The sequence below is a fragment of the Trachypithecus francoisi genome, unplaced genomic scaffold (genome assembly GCF_009764315.1).
Source record: "Trachypithecus francoisi isolate TF-2019V2 unplaced genomic scaffold, Tfra_2.0 Lachesis_group0, whole genome shotgun sequence".
In the NCBI taxonomy this organism is placed as follows: Eukaryota; Metazoa; Chordata; class Mammalia; order Primates; family Cercopithecidae; genus Trachypithecus; species Trachypithecus francoisi.
In genome coordinates, this window is record NW_022681453.1 from 20780869 (window position 1) to 20796361 (window position 15493).

Consider the following 15493-nt stretch of genomic DNA (forward strand, 5'->3'; position numbering starts at 1 on the left):
TGAACCTGGCAGTTCCAGGCACACAGGGGACAGAGGACTGCAGAGGGAAGGGTCATGCAGGCTGAGAATCTGGTGTTCCTATGCCCCAGGCAGCCTGGTTGGAGCAGACTGTAGGAGGCTTATCCCTGCTGTTTGGAAGAGACAATAGCTCAGGACACTGACTGCCAGAGACGAATCTCAATCTGGCTTTGTCAGAGGGGACAAAAGCTGGCAAGGAGGCAGTGTGAACAAAAGTGCAGGGAGAGGGGTTTTGAGGTCCCTAGGTGCTGCAGAGCCTGCGGGTCCTCAGAGGCTTCTCAGCAGCTTCTGTGGAGGGCAGGGGGAGAGGTGGTCTCTGAGACCCCACCCACTTCACTCTGAGCAGTGTCATCATGGCCTGCTTTATGGAATAGGCTCCAGCTCAACTCCCCTGTAGTATAAAAGGGGAAACTGAGGCTCAGAAGAGTCTGAAGTCACAGGTCAGCACTGGGTTTCCATGTCCAAGGCAGTATGTGGCAGTGGCCATAATAGCACCTGTGCTATCCCCTGGGATCCTCCCAAATGGACATGTTCCATGTTCCCACCCTGTCCTCCCTCAATAGTGGCCAAAGCCAGGGATCAACCAACACCTTCCGACCGCTGGGGCCACACGGGCATCCTCTTTATTGGTGCTTCCAAGGTGTTGGTGCGGAGCCCTTGGTTGAAGGGCCAGGACTGTGGGGGAGGGTGGCAGCCCCAGAGACAGCAGGGGCGAGGAAGTGTTCTGGCATAAAAAAGAGTTCCTGGGAAAGGCTCCTGTTTCTGAGCATTCGGGCAGCAAGGGGAGTGGTGCACACTTCTCAGCTGAAGACACTCTTGGCGGGTCCGGCTTTGGGCTTCTCAAAGACAGTCTCGGTGCCTGTGCGGGTGCGGCTGAACACCGAGGGGGCGGCCGAGCCAGCTTGCTCTGTGGGAGGAGGCAAAGTCAGGGGCCAGCCTGGCTTCCCAGGAGGGAAGGTCCCTTATGATGGGTGCACCCTTTCCTGAGTTCAGGAATATTGGATTCTCAGAAAATGATCCTTGACCACCTCCCCTCACCAGACACACACCTGCACCCCCATCCCCAGCCCCAGATGGCATGAGGACACTCACCACACTCCCGCATGACCTGGTATGTCTTGGACTTGATTTCTTGGTTCTTGCTCAGGTTTCCTCGGGCCCCCTTCAGGTCCTCCTCCTTCACAGGGGGACGCTTCTTCTTGATAGGGGCTTCCTGAGCACCAGCCTTGGAGATTCAAGAGCCTCATCTTACTACCTGAAGTCTCGAGGCGGGGACACCTACCTCTGTACCTTGGCCCAAACCCCTCTTCTCTGCTCACTAAGCCCAAGCCTATTCAAGGCTCTATTCCTCTTCCACAGAAAGCCTTCCCAACTATGCTCCACCTGCTGCAGGTCTCCCAGCTGTCTTGGTCTGACTTGCCCATGTGCCCTTCTCCTATAGCCTGGGAGCTCCTGGGAGCAGTGGCTGCTGCAGCCTCACACTGGTGTGTCTGTCTGCCTGGCCAAGCTCAGGGCTGGGCACAGTGGGGAACGGTGAGGGGGACTATCTCTGAGGTTGGGCAATACTAGGGCATTTGGTTAGTTCCAAAACCTGCTCACTGGGTGCCAAGGGGTCCCTCAAGGATTGCCCAAAAGCGCCAGTATTTACTTTGTGCCTTTGGGGATGGAAATGGGGTAGAAGGACCAGATGCCCACAGAGTTACAGTCCAAAGTGGCCACCCACCCATGGAGCAGCCAGCAAGGACAATCCTCTCCCTTGGCAGGCTGGTCCGTCCCTCCAGGGTGGGGGACACCCAGGCTCAGTGTTTACCCTACCCCTCAACCCCAGGCACCTGTGAGTCTGAGACCTGCCTGTGCTTGGGTGCGGGTGCAGGGATTTCCTCTGTCAGCCTGGGACGACAGGCTCCTCAGAGCAACACACTATACCCCTGCACAGATATGCACCCAGCTGTGCCCCTCCAGCCTCATGTGCACACACATACAGCTTCATGCATACACCATACACAGAGACAGACAGACCTATGTGAGTAGCTACACACAGCGTGCATGGCTGCAGGGGCCATAGCTACAAATGCACAAAGCTCTATACATTGAGTTACAGCAGCAGCACACACATGCACGCGCACAAACGCGCCCCCCGCTCCCCACAGGCACATGCAGAGATCTAAGCCCCCACCCCTAACATTTCTCTCCACTCCTCCTAACAAACCATGGAATACCACCAAAGCCACACAGAAGAGGGGTTCTTCAGGGGGTCCTCCCTGAGCCCCCATCTCCCAAGGGCCACAGAGCCTCCAGTTCATGCTTGGGGCTCAGTTCAAGACACAGCTGCCAGAGCCAAAAGTGTCCAGGACTCCACCTCCACTCCCTCTGGCATCAACGCAGCCCATGCTGGGCCCTCCTACCTGGGACATGGTGGGTATTGTGTAAGCGCTGGGTCTTTGAAGGTGCCTCTCTGGCAGGCAGCAGCTGCTGGAAAAGATGTGAGCGGAGCCCAGCCTTCTGGAACTTATATAGCCTGCTTGCTTGTCCCGGAGAGTCACTGCCCCTCCTCCGGCAGGCTCCCTGATGATTCAGGTCCGCAGGGTCGCTAGCTTCAGAGTTTATTCTCAGAGATGAGAGGGGCTCCGAGTACTGCTGCCTGGGGGTTGCAGCCCTGATGAAAGCAGATGGCTGCAGACCCTGTGCCTTCTGGGACAGCTGCTTGATTCCCCCGGGGGAGGTGCTGGCACTGGTGGACTCGCTATGTGTTTACGGATGTGGGTCCTGGAATGTGTGACCATATGAACTGTTCCTCTGCCAGGGTTCATCCCAGTGTGTGGGGTGGGTGTGGGGTGTCCCTGAGGGAATGGAGGGCCCTAGCCGGGTTGGATTGCTCCAAGCTTGTTTTTCTTCCTCTTCCATCCCTTCCCCTGGATTCCAGTGGAGATTTTCCATCCCTGCATGGTGGTAGAGCAGGAGCTTCCCGTGTCTGCTCCATTTGCTCACGGCAAGCTCACTGGGCCCTGACAGCAAACCCAGAGAGAGAGGCTGCCACAGGTCCACAGGTGGAGAGCCTGAGGTCATGGGGCCTGGAGAGTTGCTCATGGTTTTGCTGATGTACTTGTCCTCTGTCCCATTCCAACTGCAAGTTCAGCGAGGGGGGAGTAAGGGGTCTGGAAAGGACCAGGCAGGAAACCATGCTCGATGGTGACAGCACTGAGAGAAGTGGGAGGCAGGCTCAGGCTCAGGTCTCCGACTAGGTGCGGCCACCACAGGGGGGCTGGCCTGCAGGACAGTTTCAGTTGGGGGAGAGTGAAGCCCACTCCAGGTATTGAGCTGTGGAGACAACAGGTCCAAGCGCTCCCCTGGAAGGTCACTTAGCTCTCCTCTGCTAAAAGCTCCTAACACACTCCTCCTTGCAAGGGGAAGATCCCCCAGGGCACAGGACAGGACCCTAAGCCTGGGGTGGGTGTGAGGAATAGCTGTGCATAGGAGGTTGGGGCCCTCCCAGTGACAGACATATCTAAGTCCTTTTCAGTTTATGGAGATTATTTTTATCCTTGAAGGCTCCAGGCAGATGGAACCCAACCAGGCACTGACATTTGGTTATCCCAAATGCCACTCCATTGCTGTCATACTTTGAACCCCACCCCAATACCCCTCCTGCCATCCTGGCTCCAGGAGGCCAATGAGAGGACTGCCAGGCTTGATCTGAGACAAGTGCTGACATGAGGAATGCCCAGGATTTGGCACATGGGCCAAGAGGCCGCCGAGGGCAGGCCAGGCCTTGTGGGGGCCTTCCACTAGCTCCAGGGGTGCCTCTGCAGATGGCACCTGACGCTGAGGCTCTGCCCAGGGACCTGCTTTCCAACCCCGCAGCCTCAGGGACGAGGATGTGGGCTGCTCACTGCTTATACTCTACCTCCCCAACACGACATCCTCCTCAAAGACAGACTTGCTTTAATTCTCACTAGCGAGGAAGTGGAGATGGACATGGCAAGAGCATGTTTGGGTTTTCCCTGGGCAGATGCGGGCTCCCACTCCTGCCACGAGGCTCCGTAAGGTTCCTTCTCACTCTGGTCTCTGGGGAGAACTTTCTAATACACAGGGGAATCTTTTTTGACCCTGCCAAGCTGTTTCACCTCCAGAGAACACACAACCAACAACCACAAATGTGATGGCTTCTTTTTTTAAAAAACTGTAATAAGATGCCAAACTTTATTGTAAACCATTTTACAATGTAAGTACATCATCTTCTCTTTCATTTCAAAAAAACGTTTCTGTGAATCCTACCACCACCGATTAAGCACCCCCACTGGATGGCTGCTGAAGTGAGCCATGGTTTTGCTCGCATAGGTCTGACTTCTAACAAACTTCAGGAAAAGAAAAATCAAATTTAAAACAACCCAACCAACCAACCAACCACCAACCAACCCAGGAGCTCAAGGTGCTCGTGGCAAGTCAGACTGTAAGTCCCTTACCAAAAGCCAGGCCCCTCAGAGCTGCCAGTGTTTCACAAAGTGAAACAGAGAGCTCTGCACTCTTAGCTGCAAACGTGTGAAACTTCTAAAAGCCAGCCCCACACTCTACGAGGCAGCTGCTCTGGCCGGTGGGAAGCTCCTTGTACTGCCTATCTTAGCCTGGCTGTGAAAAGGCCAGTGAACTGCAAGGGCAGAGTGGGCTGCCAGCTGGGCGCTGTTCCCTCCAGGGTTCTGAGGCAGCCTTTGAACATAAACTTGGGGCTGCAGCCTACATGCTTACACTGCCTAAGGGAAGTCACAGCTTGGATTTGAGCCTTTTAACATTTTCCCTGAAGAAAGAGGCATGACAGGTGACATTAACCCATGACTCCCTGTTGCTAGGGAAGACACAAGTTAAAACTTGAGGAAGGAGGCCACCAGCATGGCCGAGGGGCCACAGACCCTCCTCTTGCATGTGTGCAAGCTGAGTGGACCAAGAAGCCATCACCACCTGGGATCTCACCAACATCCCCCCTTGCCCCCGGGGTTGCCATTGTCAACAACCCTCTGACAGCAAAAGGAAATAACAGTATCAACCACCTCTTCCATTTGGATATGACAGTTCTACCTCATTAGTTTATTTCCAATAGTTACAAGAAATTTGTTCATGACCTTGACTTGCAAGGTTCCATCACAGGTGGCTTGGCTGAGGTCCAGATTTGGACAAATCGGATTGATAGCACACAATATCCAGTCAACGTCCCATCATTTCTCAACACGGTGATGGATGCCATGTGGCCAGGTGAAGAGCTGCACCTCGTAAGGCACCTTGGAGCAGGTGGTGAGGAAACTCATCCCAGGGAGGGAGGGCAGCTCGGGAGGCAGTCCTGACCACAGCCCTCTGATCTGCTCTCATGGGATGGTGCACCACGGAAGAGCCCCCAGTGACTGCAGGAGGCACTCCTGGGCATACAGATTTGTGTGTGTGTACGTGTGTGTGCGCACATGCGTGCACACACACATATACACGAGAAAGGGAAGGCCAAACACAAGAGGTGCCCTATGGTAAGACACCCTATTAGACCCCCGTCCCCTGGTCAGCCAGCTACTAGCTGCAGCCCAGAGACTAAAGCCCTTTCTGAAAATCAGGATACAGGGAAAAACCATCACTCCTCAGCTACCTCTTTGTTCCCCAAACGCACTGCTCCCTGGGAACTGGGCCGAGCCTTCAGATGAGACCATCTGAGGTTTACATAACCAGGGTTTGTTTCACAGCTTTCACAGATTATGGCTCTTCTATCCCCTGCCCTGTTTAGAAACATTAGGAGCTCGAGACTGAACATGAAGCTCTGATTGTGAGCTCCAGGAAGGTGGAAGAAACAGCTGCAGGCCCAGGTTGTTCAAACCAAAATGAAACAGGAGGGGAGGAATCAGAACTGAGTCAGTGATGCCATGAGCGCCTCTTAGGAACATGAGTTCCTGACCGTCCTGTCAGGAACATGAGCCTTGGTCTTCCCAATGCGACTGAGAATGGCCTGGTTCCAGCCACTCTTTCCCACTAGAGAGCTGCTGGGGGAAATACTGGCTACCATAGCTGTGGATGGGAGGGAGCACAGAGTCAATCTGAGCAGGAGCGACACCAGCAAAATTGCCTCCTACTGTTACAGTCCTGCTCCTCTCGGCATCCTGGCTCTGCACTCCTGGCGGAAGATGGCCTGAGAAGGCCTCTCTGATGCTCACCTTCAAGTCCAGAACAGGCAGGACTCTGAGAGGCAGAGGGCAGTCCCAGGGTACCAGGTTTAAGAGCTGGGTTCCTGAGCCACAGTTCAGACCCAATGTGCTTAAGTGAAACACATGTTCACGCAGGTCTAAAAAGAAGGTTCTAGGTGGAGTGGCCTCTTCTGCACTTGTCTCACTTAAAGTCCAGGCTGTCTCCCTTCTAGCTCACACCTTAGCAGTGTGGCTTCCTGTTCGTAACCATCCGTGGCCGCCTCTAAGCTTGACAAACCATTGAGCAGTGCCCCTACCTTGCTGCTTCCACAGCAGGGAAACTGCCGGGGTCAGCCCATTCCACAGTCACTCAGGAAACTCCCAAAGCCACAGGGGCCTGTGGCCATGCTGAGGAGTAGGGGCCACTCCCCAGGGAGGGGACACGGCCTAGAAGCACCTTGCCCTGCCTGTGGTTTAGAGTGAGCTCTCTCACCCCTGCCTGCCTTAACCACCTCAGCTTTGGAGGGCGAGAAAAACAGGATCACTTTGTGAGGCAGATGTTCTCCAGAATGCTGTGCAAAACAAACAGACGACACTAGGATGACAGGTACTAGGGCAGCAGGAGAGGAGGTTCCTGGCGCTGCATCCAGAGGCTGGCTCTGAAGGCTGCAGCAGTGGGGGCTGAGAGGCCAAGACCACTTTAAATCGTGATTGGAGGCTCTGCAGACAGGCAGACCGCACTGGAGTCTGGTAGTCTTGGGCCCTCTGGACACGAAGACCTCTTAGCTAAGCTCCTTTCTTGGTCAAATTTAACTAAGACCTCTGATCTGCAGCAGGAACGCTAGAGCTCGCGGGCCATGGACAGAGCTCTTCCTGTTCCACACACTCTGCAGCTCCTGGATCTGCATCCAGACCAGCTGCTCCAAGCTTAGGTCTGATCTTCACAGAACCACTGGGTTTGCTGATTCTAGAGAAGAGCCATCCTCCTTCCCTCCCCAATCATTTGTCTCATCTTATCATAGGGCATCATCTAACAATATTCCAAATAAAAAACTCCCGACTTTTTCCTCCTGCCAGCCCACACCCCATGAAAGGCAAATAAACCCATTTCTTTGGGGATTAAAAAGAGTTTTTAAATACAATAGTATGAAAATATAACTTAAAAATATAAAAGTCAAACAGCATATGGAAGACTTAAAAATCTGTTTTGCCCATTAGTCCCATAAGTATTTTGTAGGAAATAAACACATACCCCCAACCCGGTAACACTGTCACAGCTCATAAAACCAGCTTCAGAAATCAATAGTTACAAAAGCCATTTCGAGTAAGAAAGCATTCCGTTTCCAACTTGGTCAACGAGTCACTTTTAGCCCAAAGGCATTATGTGTTCGCACTGCCCACAGCCGTGGTGAGGGAACTCACCCACCGTCTGTGTGCCTGTGCTTCCTTCCACCTTGCCACCTGGTCGGACATGGGGCAGGGCCTCAGGTCCCTCACAACACTGTCTGGGACGACAACAAACAAACACAACTCCTTCCTTGCATATTTGGTCAGTGTTTGTAGTGCAACTGAATGGGGACCTCCAGCCGCCCGTGGCCCCCTCGGGCGCTGGCTCCTCTTCCCTCTTTTTAAGTCACAGTAGTCTGGGGGCAGGCGAGAGCGGGCAGAGACAGCAAGAGGAGCAGAGGTAGAAAGGAAGGGCAGAGAGTGGGGAAGGAACGATGCTGCGGGATGACCTCTGCACACCAGCGGCTGGCGGGGCCCTCCTGTCACCCCCAGCATGGGAATGTGTCATACGGGCAGGCCAAAGCGGTGCTTCTTTTTCTTCACAGGCTTGAGGGGGGTCAGTCTGCGGAGGTCCTCCTCCACGTCAGACTCCTCCATCTCGTCATCCGCCGAGATCAGGATCTAAGGCAGTGGAGAGGCAGGGCCCGAGTCACCCCCAGCAGGGCCTTCTTCATTTGCCCTCCCTGGACCCTGGGCCCTTCAAGTCTCATGTTTCTTTTGTGTGTTTTTTTTTTTTTTTTTTTTTTGGACAGCGTCTCACTCTGTCACCCAGGCTGGAGTGCCATGGCACAATCTCGGCTCATTGCAACCTCTGCCTCCTGGGTTCAACAGATTCTCCTGCCTCTCAGCCTACTGAGTAGCTGGATTACAGGTGCGTGCCACCATGCCTGGTTAATTTTTTTTTTTTTTTTTTTTTGAGACGGAGTCTCACTCTGTCGCCCAGGCTGGAGTGTAGTGGCCGGATCTCAGCTCACTGCAAGCTCTACCTCCTGGGTTTACGTCATTCTCCTGCCTCAGCCTCCCGAGTAGCTGGGACCACAGGCACCCGCCACCACACCCAGCTAGTTTTTTGTATTTTTTAGTAGAGACTGGTTTCACTGTGTTAGCCAGGATGGTCTCGATCTCCTGACCTCGTGATCCGCCCGTCTCGGCCTCCCAAAGTGCTGGGATTACAGGCTTGAGCCACCGCGCCCGGCCCCAATTTTTTTTTTTTTTTTTTTTTTGCTACTTTTAGTAGACACGAGGTTTCACCACGTTGGCCAGGCTGGTCTCAAACTCAAGTAATCCACCTGCTTCGGCCTCCCAAAGTGCTGGGACTGCAGGCATGAGCCACCATGCCTGGCCAAGTCTTACGTTTCTTTACAAGAGAGTGAGGGGACGCTCCCTGTACTCAGTGAGACACACTAGCCTCCACAGGCCATGTTCACTCCAAGGACACTCAGGGGCTACTGAAGCCAGCACTGAGTCAACAGACCCCCTTCCTCTGCTAATGCTCCCCACTTCTCGGTCCACCTCCAGGGGAACCGACCTCCACCAGGACAAACTCAGCATGGACCTGCAGCCTAAGGTCACCCTGGCTAAAAAAAGCTCAACCATGACACATGCAGTTGTTGAAGCTGCCTTAAATACTGCAGAGGCAGACTGAAAAGCCTCTTTCAAAAGGAAGGGAAAGCATCTGTGGGCAAGGGGAGTCCCGCGTGGCTGCTGAGCCAACTCTGCAACTGCTGAAGACAAATAGCGGCACTTTGCTGTTCTAAGCCCCTGGAATGACTCAGCCATGCAGCTGGGGCAAATGCACTCATTCCCTGCCCGCCTGCCTGGCTCCTTAGACCTCTGAATACCAGGGAAAGGTTGGAACTGCCTAGGTTGGGATAAGGAGGTCCCAAGTCCACCTGTGCAGGGAAACATGAACTCCTATTCTAGGGCAGGGCAAGCGGTCTCACCTCCTTTTCCCTGCACCGTTCCCTTGCAGGGCTTCCTGCCTCTAGTCTTGGTCCTGACCACCACACTCCCACTGCTCCTCACTGCCTGTACGAGCACATCCCAGTGCCTCAGCCTGGATCACAGGGCATTGCCCATCTAGCTCGGCCTGTGCCTCACTTCTTGTCCTTCTGTCCTATGCTCCAGAATACAAACCACAGTGCATTTCACACTATGGCCCAGACACCAAACTATGTGACTATGAATGCTCATGAGCTGCTGCTTCTGCCCGTAACACTGTTTGCCACTCACCTAATGTTCACCAAGCTCTCACGACAGGCGCTGGCCAGATTCTAGGGACAAGCACCTAGAGAAGACACGGCTTCCCCTCTGTCCTACTCATCTATTTGTCTTCTGAAACTCCCTCCAGGCTGTCCCAGGGCCCTCGCTGGGTTCTGCCTATGCCTCAATCTCAGAACATATTACGGTGTCATGACAAGCTACTTATGCGTCCACCTGCACCTCACCCACGCATCTGACGGCCTCTCCAGGGAAGATGTTTGTCTCAGCTTTTCTGCAGCTCCCACCTGCACACAGTGCTCTCCGCCTTGGGAGCTTCCCAGGCCTCCCATGAGTTGGCCCTGCACGCAGATGTGGGGTGAGTGCTGCAGGGCCACCAGAACACATACCCTGGCCTCAAGGCTGCTATTCATGGCCACCGTTCTTCCCTGAGGTCCACAGAAGACCAGAAAATAAGGGGGGGATGAGGTTCCTCCTGCAAGGTCTGGTTACCCCTATATTTTAGAAGTTTCCAGCTGCCTTAGCCAACACTTCCCTTGCTCTTTAGTGGTGGGCAGAGATTCAAATACCCTAATGCTTGAAGGTCAACCGCCAGGCCCATGATGGTCCTCGCCAGCTCACCAAACAAGGCAGCACCTCCCTCTCCTGTCATCTCTACCAACAGAGGAACTGTCGCAGGCAAGCCACCCCCATCTGCTATGCCCTCCTGCCCTAGGCAGGCCCAAGGGACAGTGGGAATGGGTTCTGGCTGGACAGAGCTGTCTGTCCCTCCCTCATCTCTGGCTCAGCCTCTTCTCCCGCCCTTTGGCTCGCACTGTGACTTAGCACTCAAGGGAAGACCAAACACAAACATGACACCAGAGACCCCCTTGGGCCAGCGATGTGACGGCGTGCGCCCTTGGAGAGTCGGGGAGGCCCTACCTCAGACTCAGACTCCTCGTGGGATGCAGCCCTCCGGTAGCGGACCTTGCTCCCATTCCTTGAGTCCTGGTTGGCTCCCCTTTCTTCTAGCTTAGCTTTTGTCTTCCCCTTTCTCATGAGGAAGTTGTCCACTACCCAAAACATCAAAGCCTGTGGGAAGGAAAAATGCAGGTTACTTTGGGATAAACCATTTTTCAAAGCAAAGCCGAGCAGCCCCCTATCCGCCCACTCCCATTCGAGGTTATAAGATCCAGAGCTATAGAAAGAAAAACCCAATCCAATCACCCTGCTATCTCCCAAAGCTTAGAAAGACATTCCCAGTCTCCATGTCCTTGGGTTCAGTTTTCTGATCAGAGTATGCAAGGAACGTGCCGGAGAGGTCTTTGTTGTGGTAATTGGGGGAACAGCCTGTTTGGGGCCTGGAAGCAAGGTCTCTGGACACACATTCCGGGCCCCTCCCCACAGACTCTGTGTGGTGGCCGGTACACCCTGCCATCGTCTGTTTGTCCCAGCTTCCCTCACCACTTCTGTTTCCTAACTTCTAGCCATTGTGCTCGGGAGTTTCTCAAGATCCGTGGTCAGGAATGAATGATGGGTACGTTTGAAACGATCCTGAACTAGAGGCTGGCGCTACACATGAGTGGGGCTTCTTGGCCCCTTGGCAGGGAGGGCAAGACAAAGCTCCCAGGCCCCTCCATCCTGGATGGGGCCCTGCCTTTTGAGGGGGTAATCCTGCCATTTCTAGGTCTGGGGGTGGGAGAGGTGGCAAATGGTCACGCAAAAAGACCTGAGGGCTACAAAATGAGCTTTCTGTCAGACTTAGAACTTTGGACAGGGAGCAAACCGAGGTAAAAACGCAACATGGCACTGACGTTGACAAAGAAGGGGACGATCAACATGACGATGGCCAGCTTCAAGTCTGGGTTTTCAATGGGATTCAACAGGGCCACCTGTAAAGAGAAGCAGACTCAGTGAAGTAGGGAGAGGCCACTGAGAGTGTGCCTGGGGTGGGTGGGTGGTACCCACAGGCCCTGAGGGAGCCTTAGCTTAGACCTTCCCCCAAAGCCCAATGGGAGCATCACCTCATGCCCAGGGTTCCCATATGAGACTGTCCACAAGGAACCCTTGGAGACAACAAGCAGCAGCTGGTGTTTTGGCAGCATTCCCCTCAGTGTGGACTTGCAAAGTGCAGTGGGCTTACAGCCACCAAGCCAGGGCAAAGCAAGCAGTGCCCACCAGGAGAGTGGAGTGCAGGCTTCAGGGGGCTGGAGGAGTGAACTCAGTGGATGCTCATTATAGACACCAGTATTGAGGCCCCAGACCACGTTCTAACAGAAATCCCACACCTCAACCATCCCGAAAAGACAACAGCTCTGAAAAGCCTTGGCTTATTTTCTTAAATAAAATCCAGCCACAAATAAAACCCAAAGGAGGCCAAGCTGAGCCGCTTGTTCTCAAAGGCTTCTGGCTGGTCTACCGTGGGCATTTGGGGATGAGGAGTAGGGGTTTATCTACACAGAACTGGGGTCAGAGGGCAGAGGCCAGGGTTGGAGAGCCCATAGGCTGGCCAGGGCATCAGCACGCTGAACGTCACAGACTGTGGAAGCTACCTGTGGCACCAAATGGCTCAGTTAAACTACCAGTCAAGAGAGATGCGTGACAGGATATTTGCCGATGTAGAAACATATCGCTGCAAGGCCTAAAAACCACCATCAGATGGTAGCAAGCCAAGGGCAGGGACTGTATTTCATTAGTTTTATACATCCCAAGGCTTCATCTAGAACAGACATTTAAAGTGGATGGACGCTAAGAATGGACAAGCTCGTTGTAGTAGTTGCCACATCAGACCAAATCCAGGACGCATTCACAGAGTTAAAACAGAAGTTTGGTTTTCCTAGAGTTGGTGTGTGTGGGTGATGGAGAGGAAGTGCTGCTTGCTCAGTGTGGCAAGGAGCTGCTAACGCAGGGACGAAGCAAACCTTTTTCCACTGAAGTATGAGGAGGACGATGAAGACGACAGATTTTTCAAAAATCATGATCACGATGTAAAGAGCGCACTGCCCGACCCAGGCTCCACACTGCAGAGGGTCTCCTGCAGGGACAGGCAGGTGCTTAGTCACACGGGGGCCAGGCATCCGAGTGAGATGATGTCCCCACCCCACTCCCCCACACACCCCAGAACCCTGGCTGTAAAGGTACTTAATGAGTCCCCCAAAGTCCAAAAGATTACCTCATCCTTAACAGACAAATGCAACATTTTAAATAAAATCAGAGAATTCCTTATTTGAAGATACTAAAATGGACTTTCTTTTAAGAGATCCTAAGATAGGATTAAAAAGCGCTAAAGTTAGGAAATGCTCATTGCTGGAGCTCAGAAAAGCTGTTCTTTCTGCCTGCTGGCAGCAGAAGCTGTATGAAGCAAGACTGCTATTCTTATCCATTGTTGATTTTTCCAGTGACGGCAGGGCTACCCCTCCCTTCTCTGTCCATGAGTGGAGTGATGTTTGTGGAGGATGAAGCAGGACTCAGTCGCTTTGTTTCCCACCTCCCCACCTCCCATTCCTTACCCCACTCCCCGGGCCATCCCTGATACCTCAGGCTTGAGAGCAGAAACGTGACTCTGGAGGAATTTGGACTCTGACTGTCCAGCCTGGGTCACCCCAAACACCTTGGCCAGGGACAAGGAAGTGAAGAGAGAAGCCCTTGAGGCAAGGAGGTGGGAGGGATGGGCCGGGGCTCAGGGCTGTGACAAAGGTCCATCTGGGACCCCTTCAGTCACCATGCTTGAGAAACCAAGGGACCTAATAGTCCAAGCTGGGGGACAGGCAGGCCCTGGAGTGCCTCCAGGACATTTTGAACGGAGAGAAGACCAGCCCCTCCAGGGAATGATCCTGTGACATGAAGAACCCTAGGGTAGCTCCTGGGAGCCACACAGGCCTCCCCAAAGTGAGAGACCCAGGGGAGAGCGGGATGTGGGAAGGCCGCCTGGGTCTCACCCTGGAAGTTCTGCCAGAGCTGCCTTACCATAGCTGGTCAGAAGAGGGGGTACAGGGTAGCATTTTGGGGGGTGGGCAAAAGCCCTAATCCAGGCTGTGAGAAGATAATTTGGTCTAAAGAGAAATCTCTAGCTTCTCATTTGGCTTTATCGGTTCTGTAGCAATCCCTGTTTGGGCACCCATGCTGGAGGCCCACGCCCTGCCCAAGCCTGTTGGCTGTACACAACGGAATGCCTTTATGCAGCTGTAATGGACAAAACACCACGCCATTCCCTTTTCTGGAAAACCCTGGGAGAAGTGTGGCAGAAAACAGGCAGAAACATATCAGTCACCTCTTCTGAGCTCTTCCTTTCTCCTTTCACTTAAGGGATAGGAAACATTTGAGCCAAAAAACTCATTTCAGAAGCATAATCCCTCCCTGATAGGTTAATGAGTTTTGCAATCCTTTTCCTTTCGGTAAGTCACCAAAGCTTATCAAGAGCAGTTCTCAAAACAACAGATGAACTCATTTTTGAGAAACCATTACGTAAGTTTGAGGACAGTCGGACAGAAAGCGCCACTAGGAAATCTCTCTGCGAGGACTGGAGTGTTCAGGAGCCAGCAGAGAGCGCGGCACCGCTTATTTACTATGGAAGGATGTCCGCTCACTCAGCATGCTCACTCCATCTGCTCTTCGGTTTTAAGTGACTGACAAGGAGGAAAATGCTTTTCTTCCCACCCACCTCACGTCGCCCTGGTGTTCTAAGTTTCTGCTACACAACTTAGCTGCGGCTGCCTCTTTAATTTAGATGCTAGAATAAGAAAGTTCAGAAACATGAGAAAAGAGAAAAAGCAGCCGTGACCCTCTCTGGCACACCATTTCCTCTGGGCACCCAGATCTCACGCAGCCACCGTTGGGAGAAGCGCAAGTGGCTGCTGTGTTTCTTGACTCCTGTTTCACTTGTGAGTCTTTCAAATGTTCCCCCGCCCTGCCCCAGTCTCCTCTTTAAAGGACAGACATGCCAGGCAGTGTTGCATGTCCTGCTTTGTCATTGCTGTTACTATTTTCTTAGAGATGGGGTCTCACTCTGTCATTCAAACTGGAGTGCAGTGGCATGAACACAGCTTACTGCATCCTCAAACTCCTAGGCTCGAGTGATCCTCCTGCCTCAGCTTCCCAAGTAGCCAGGACTAAGGATGCATGTCATTGTGCCTGGCTAATTTTTAAAAATTTTTTTTCTGTAGAGACGGGGTCTTGCTTTGTTGCCAAGGCTGGTCTTAAGCTCCTGGGCTCAAGCGATCCTCCCCGCTTAGTCCCCCAAAGTGCTGGGAACGACAGGTGTGAACCACTGCACCCGGCCCTGTGTGTCTTACTTTTTACTGCAAGGAACAACCTCAGGCATGTAGGTGTTTTGTTTGGGTTTAATTATTTCCTCAGTAGAAGTCACAGGAATAGGGGCCAAAAGGAGGGAACACATCTGTGGCGAGAGGCTTCCAAAAGGGAGCGTTTGGCCAGGGACGGGCAGCAAGACCCACGAAGCACCGTGACCCAGATGTCAGGGCTTCCACATGGGAAAGAGTGGCGTGGTAATCAGAGTGCAGACACCATGCACTGGATCTGGTCTCAACCGCCAGGGCTGTGTGGCCTATTTCCCTGCGTCCCACATTCTCATCAGCAAACTCATGGCTTTCTCATCTAGGAACAAAAGACACATCGTAGAAAATTTACATGAGAGGAGAGCTGTGGGGACCTCTGCCTCAAATGGATGGGCAGGATAACAGGTGTGGGAGGCGGAGTAACAGCCCCACACAGTTGCCCACATCCAAATCCCTGGAACCTGGGCGTGTGCAGTGTCACACAGCAAAGGGGAATTGAGGCTGCAAATGGAATTAAGGTTGCTAGTCAGCTCACTTTAAGAC

General features: G+C 53.2%; 1 protein-coding gene across 7 annotated transcripts in view; it reads right to left on the reverse strand.

Moving 5' to 3' along the window:
* Positions 1–606: 606 nt before the first annotated feature.
* The window catches only part of LOC117082987 (store-operated calcium entry regulator STIMATE), a 68344-nt gene continuing 53457 nt past the window's right edge, over positions 607–15493 (reverse strand). For 3 of the 7 annotated variants that reach the window (XM_033210099.1, XM_033210096.1, XM_033210098.1), the window contains 7 exons: positions 12578–12690; positions 11681–11863; positions 11471–11548; positions 10599–10748; positions 7968–8078; positions 1111–1243; positions 607–925 (listed from right to left, as the gene is read on the reverse strand). In XM_033210099.1, the coding sequence (XP_033065990.1) occupies positions 819–925; positions 1111–1243; positions 7968–8078; positions 10599–10748; positions 11471–11548; positions 11681–11863; positions 12578–12690 (875 nt within the window). In that variant the 3' untranslated portion in view covers positions 607–818. Of the gene's footprint in view, positions 926–1110; positions 1244–2227; positions 2401–2423; positions 3242–7967; positions 8079–10598; positions 10749–11470; positions 11549–11680; positions 11864–12577; positions 12691–15493 lie in introns of those variants that run through there. The other 4 variants (XM_033210097.1, XM_033210100.1, XM_033210102.1 and 1 more) reach the window with 4 other exon arrangements.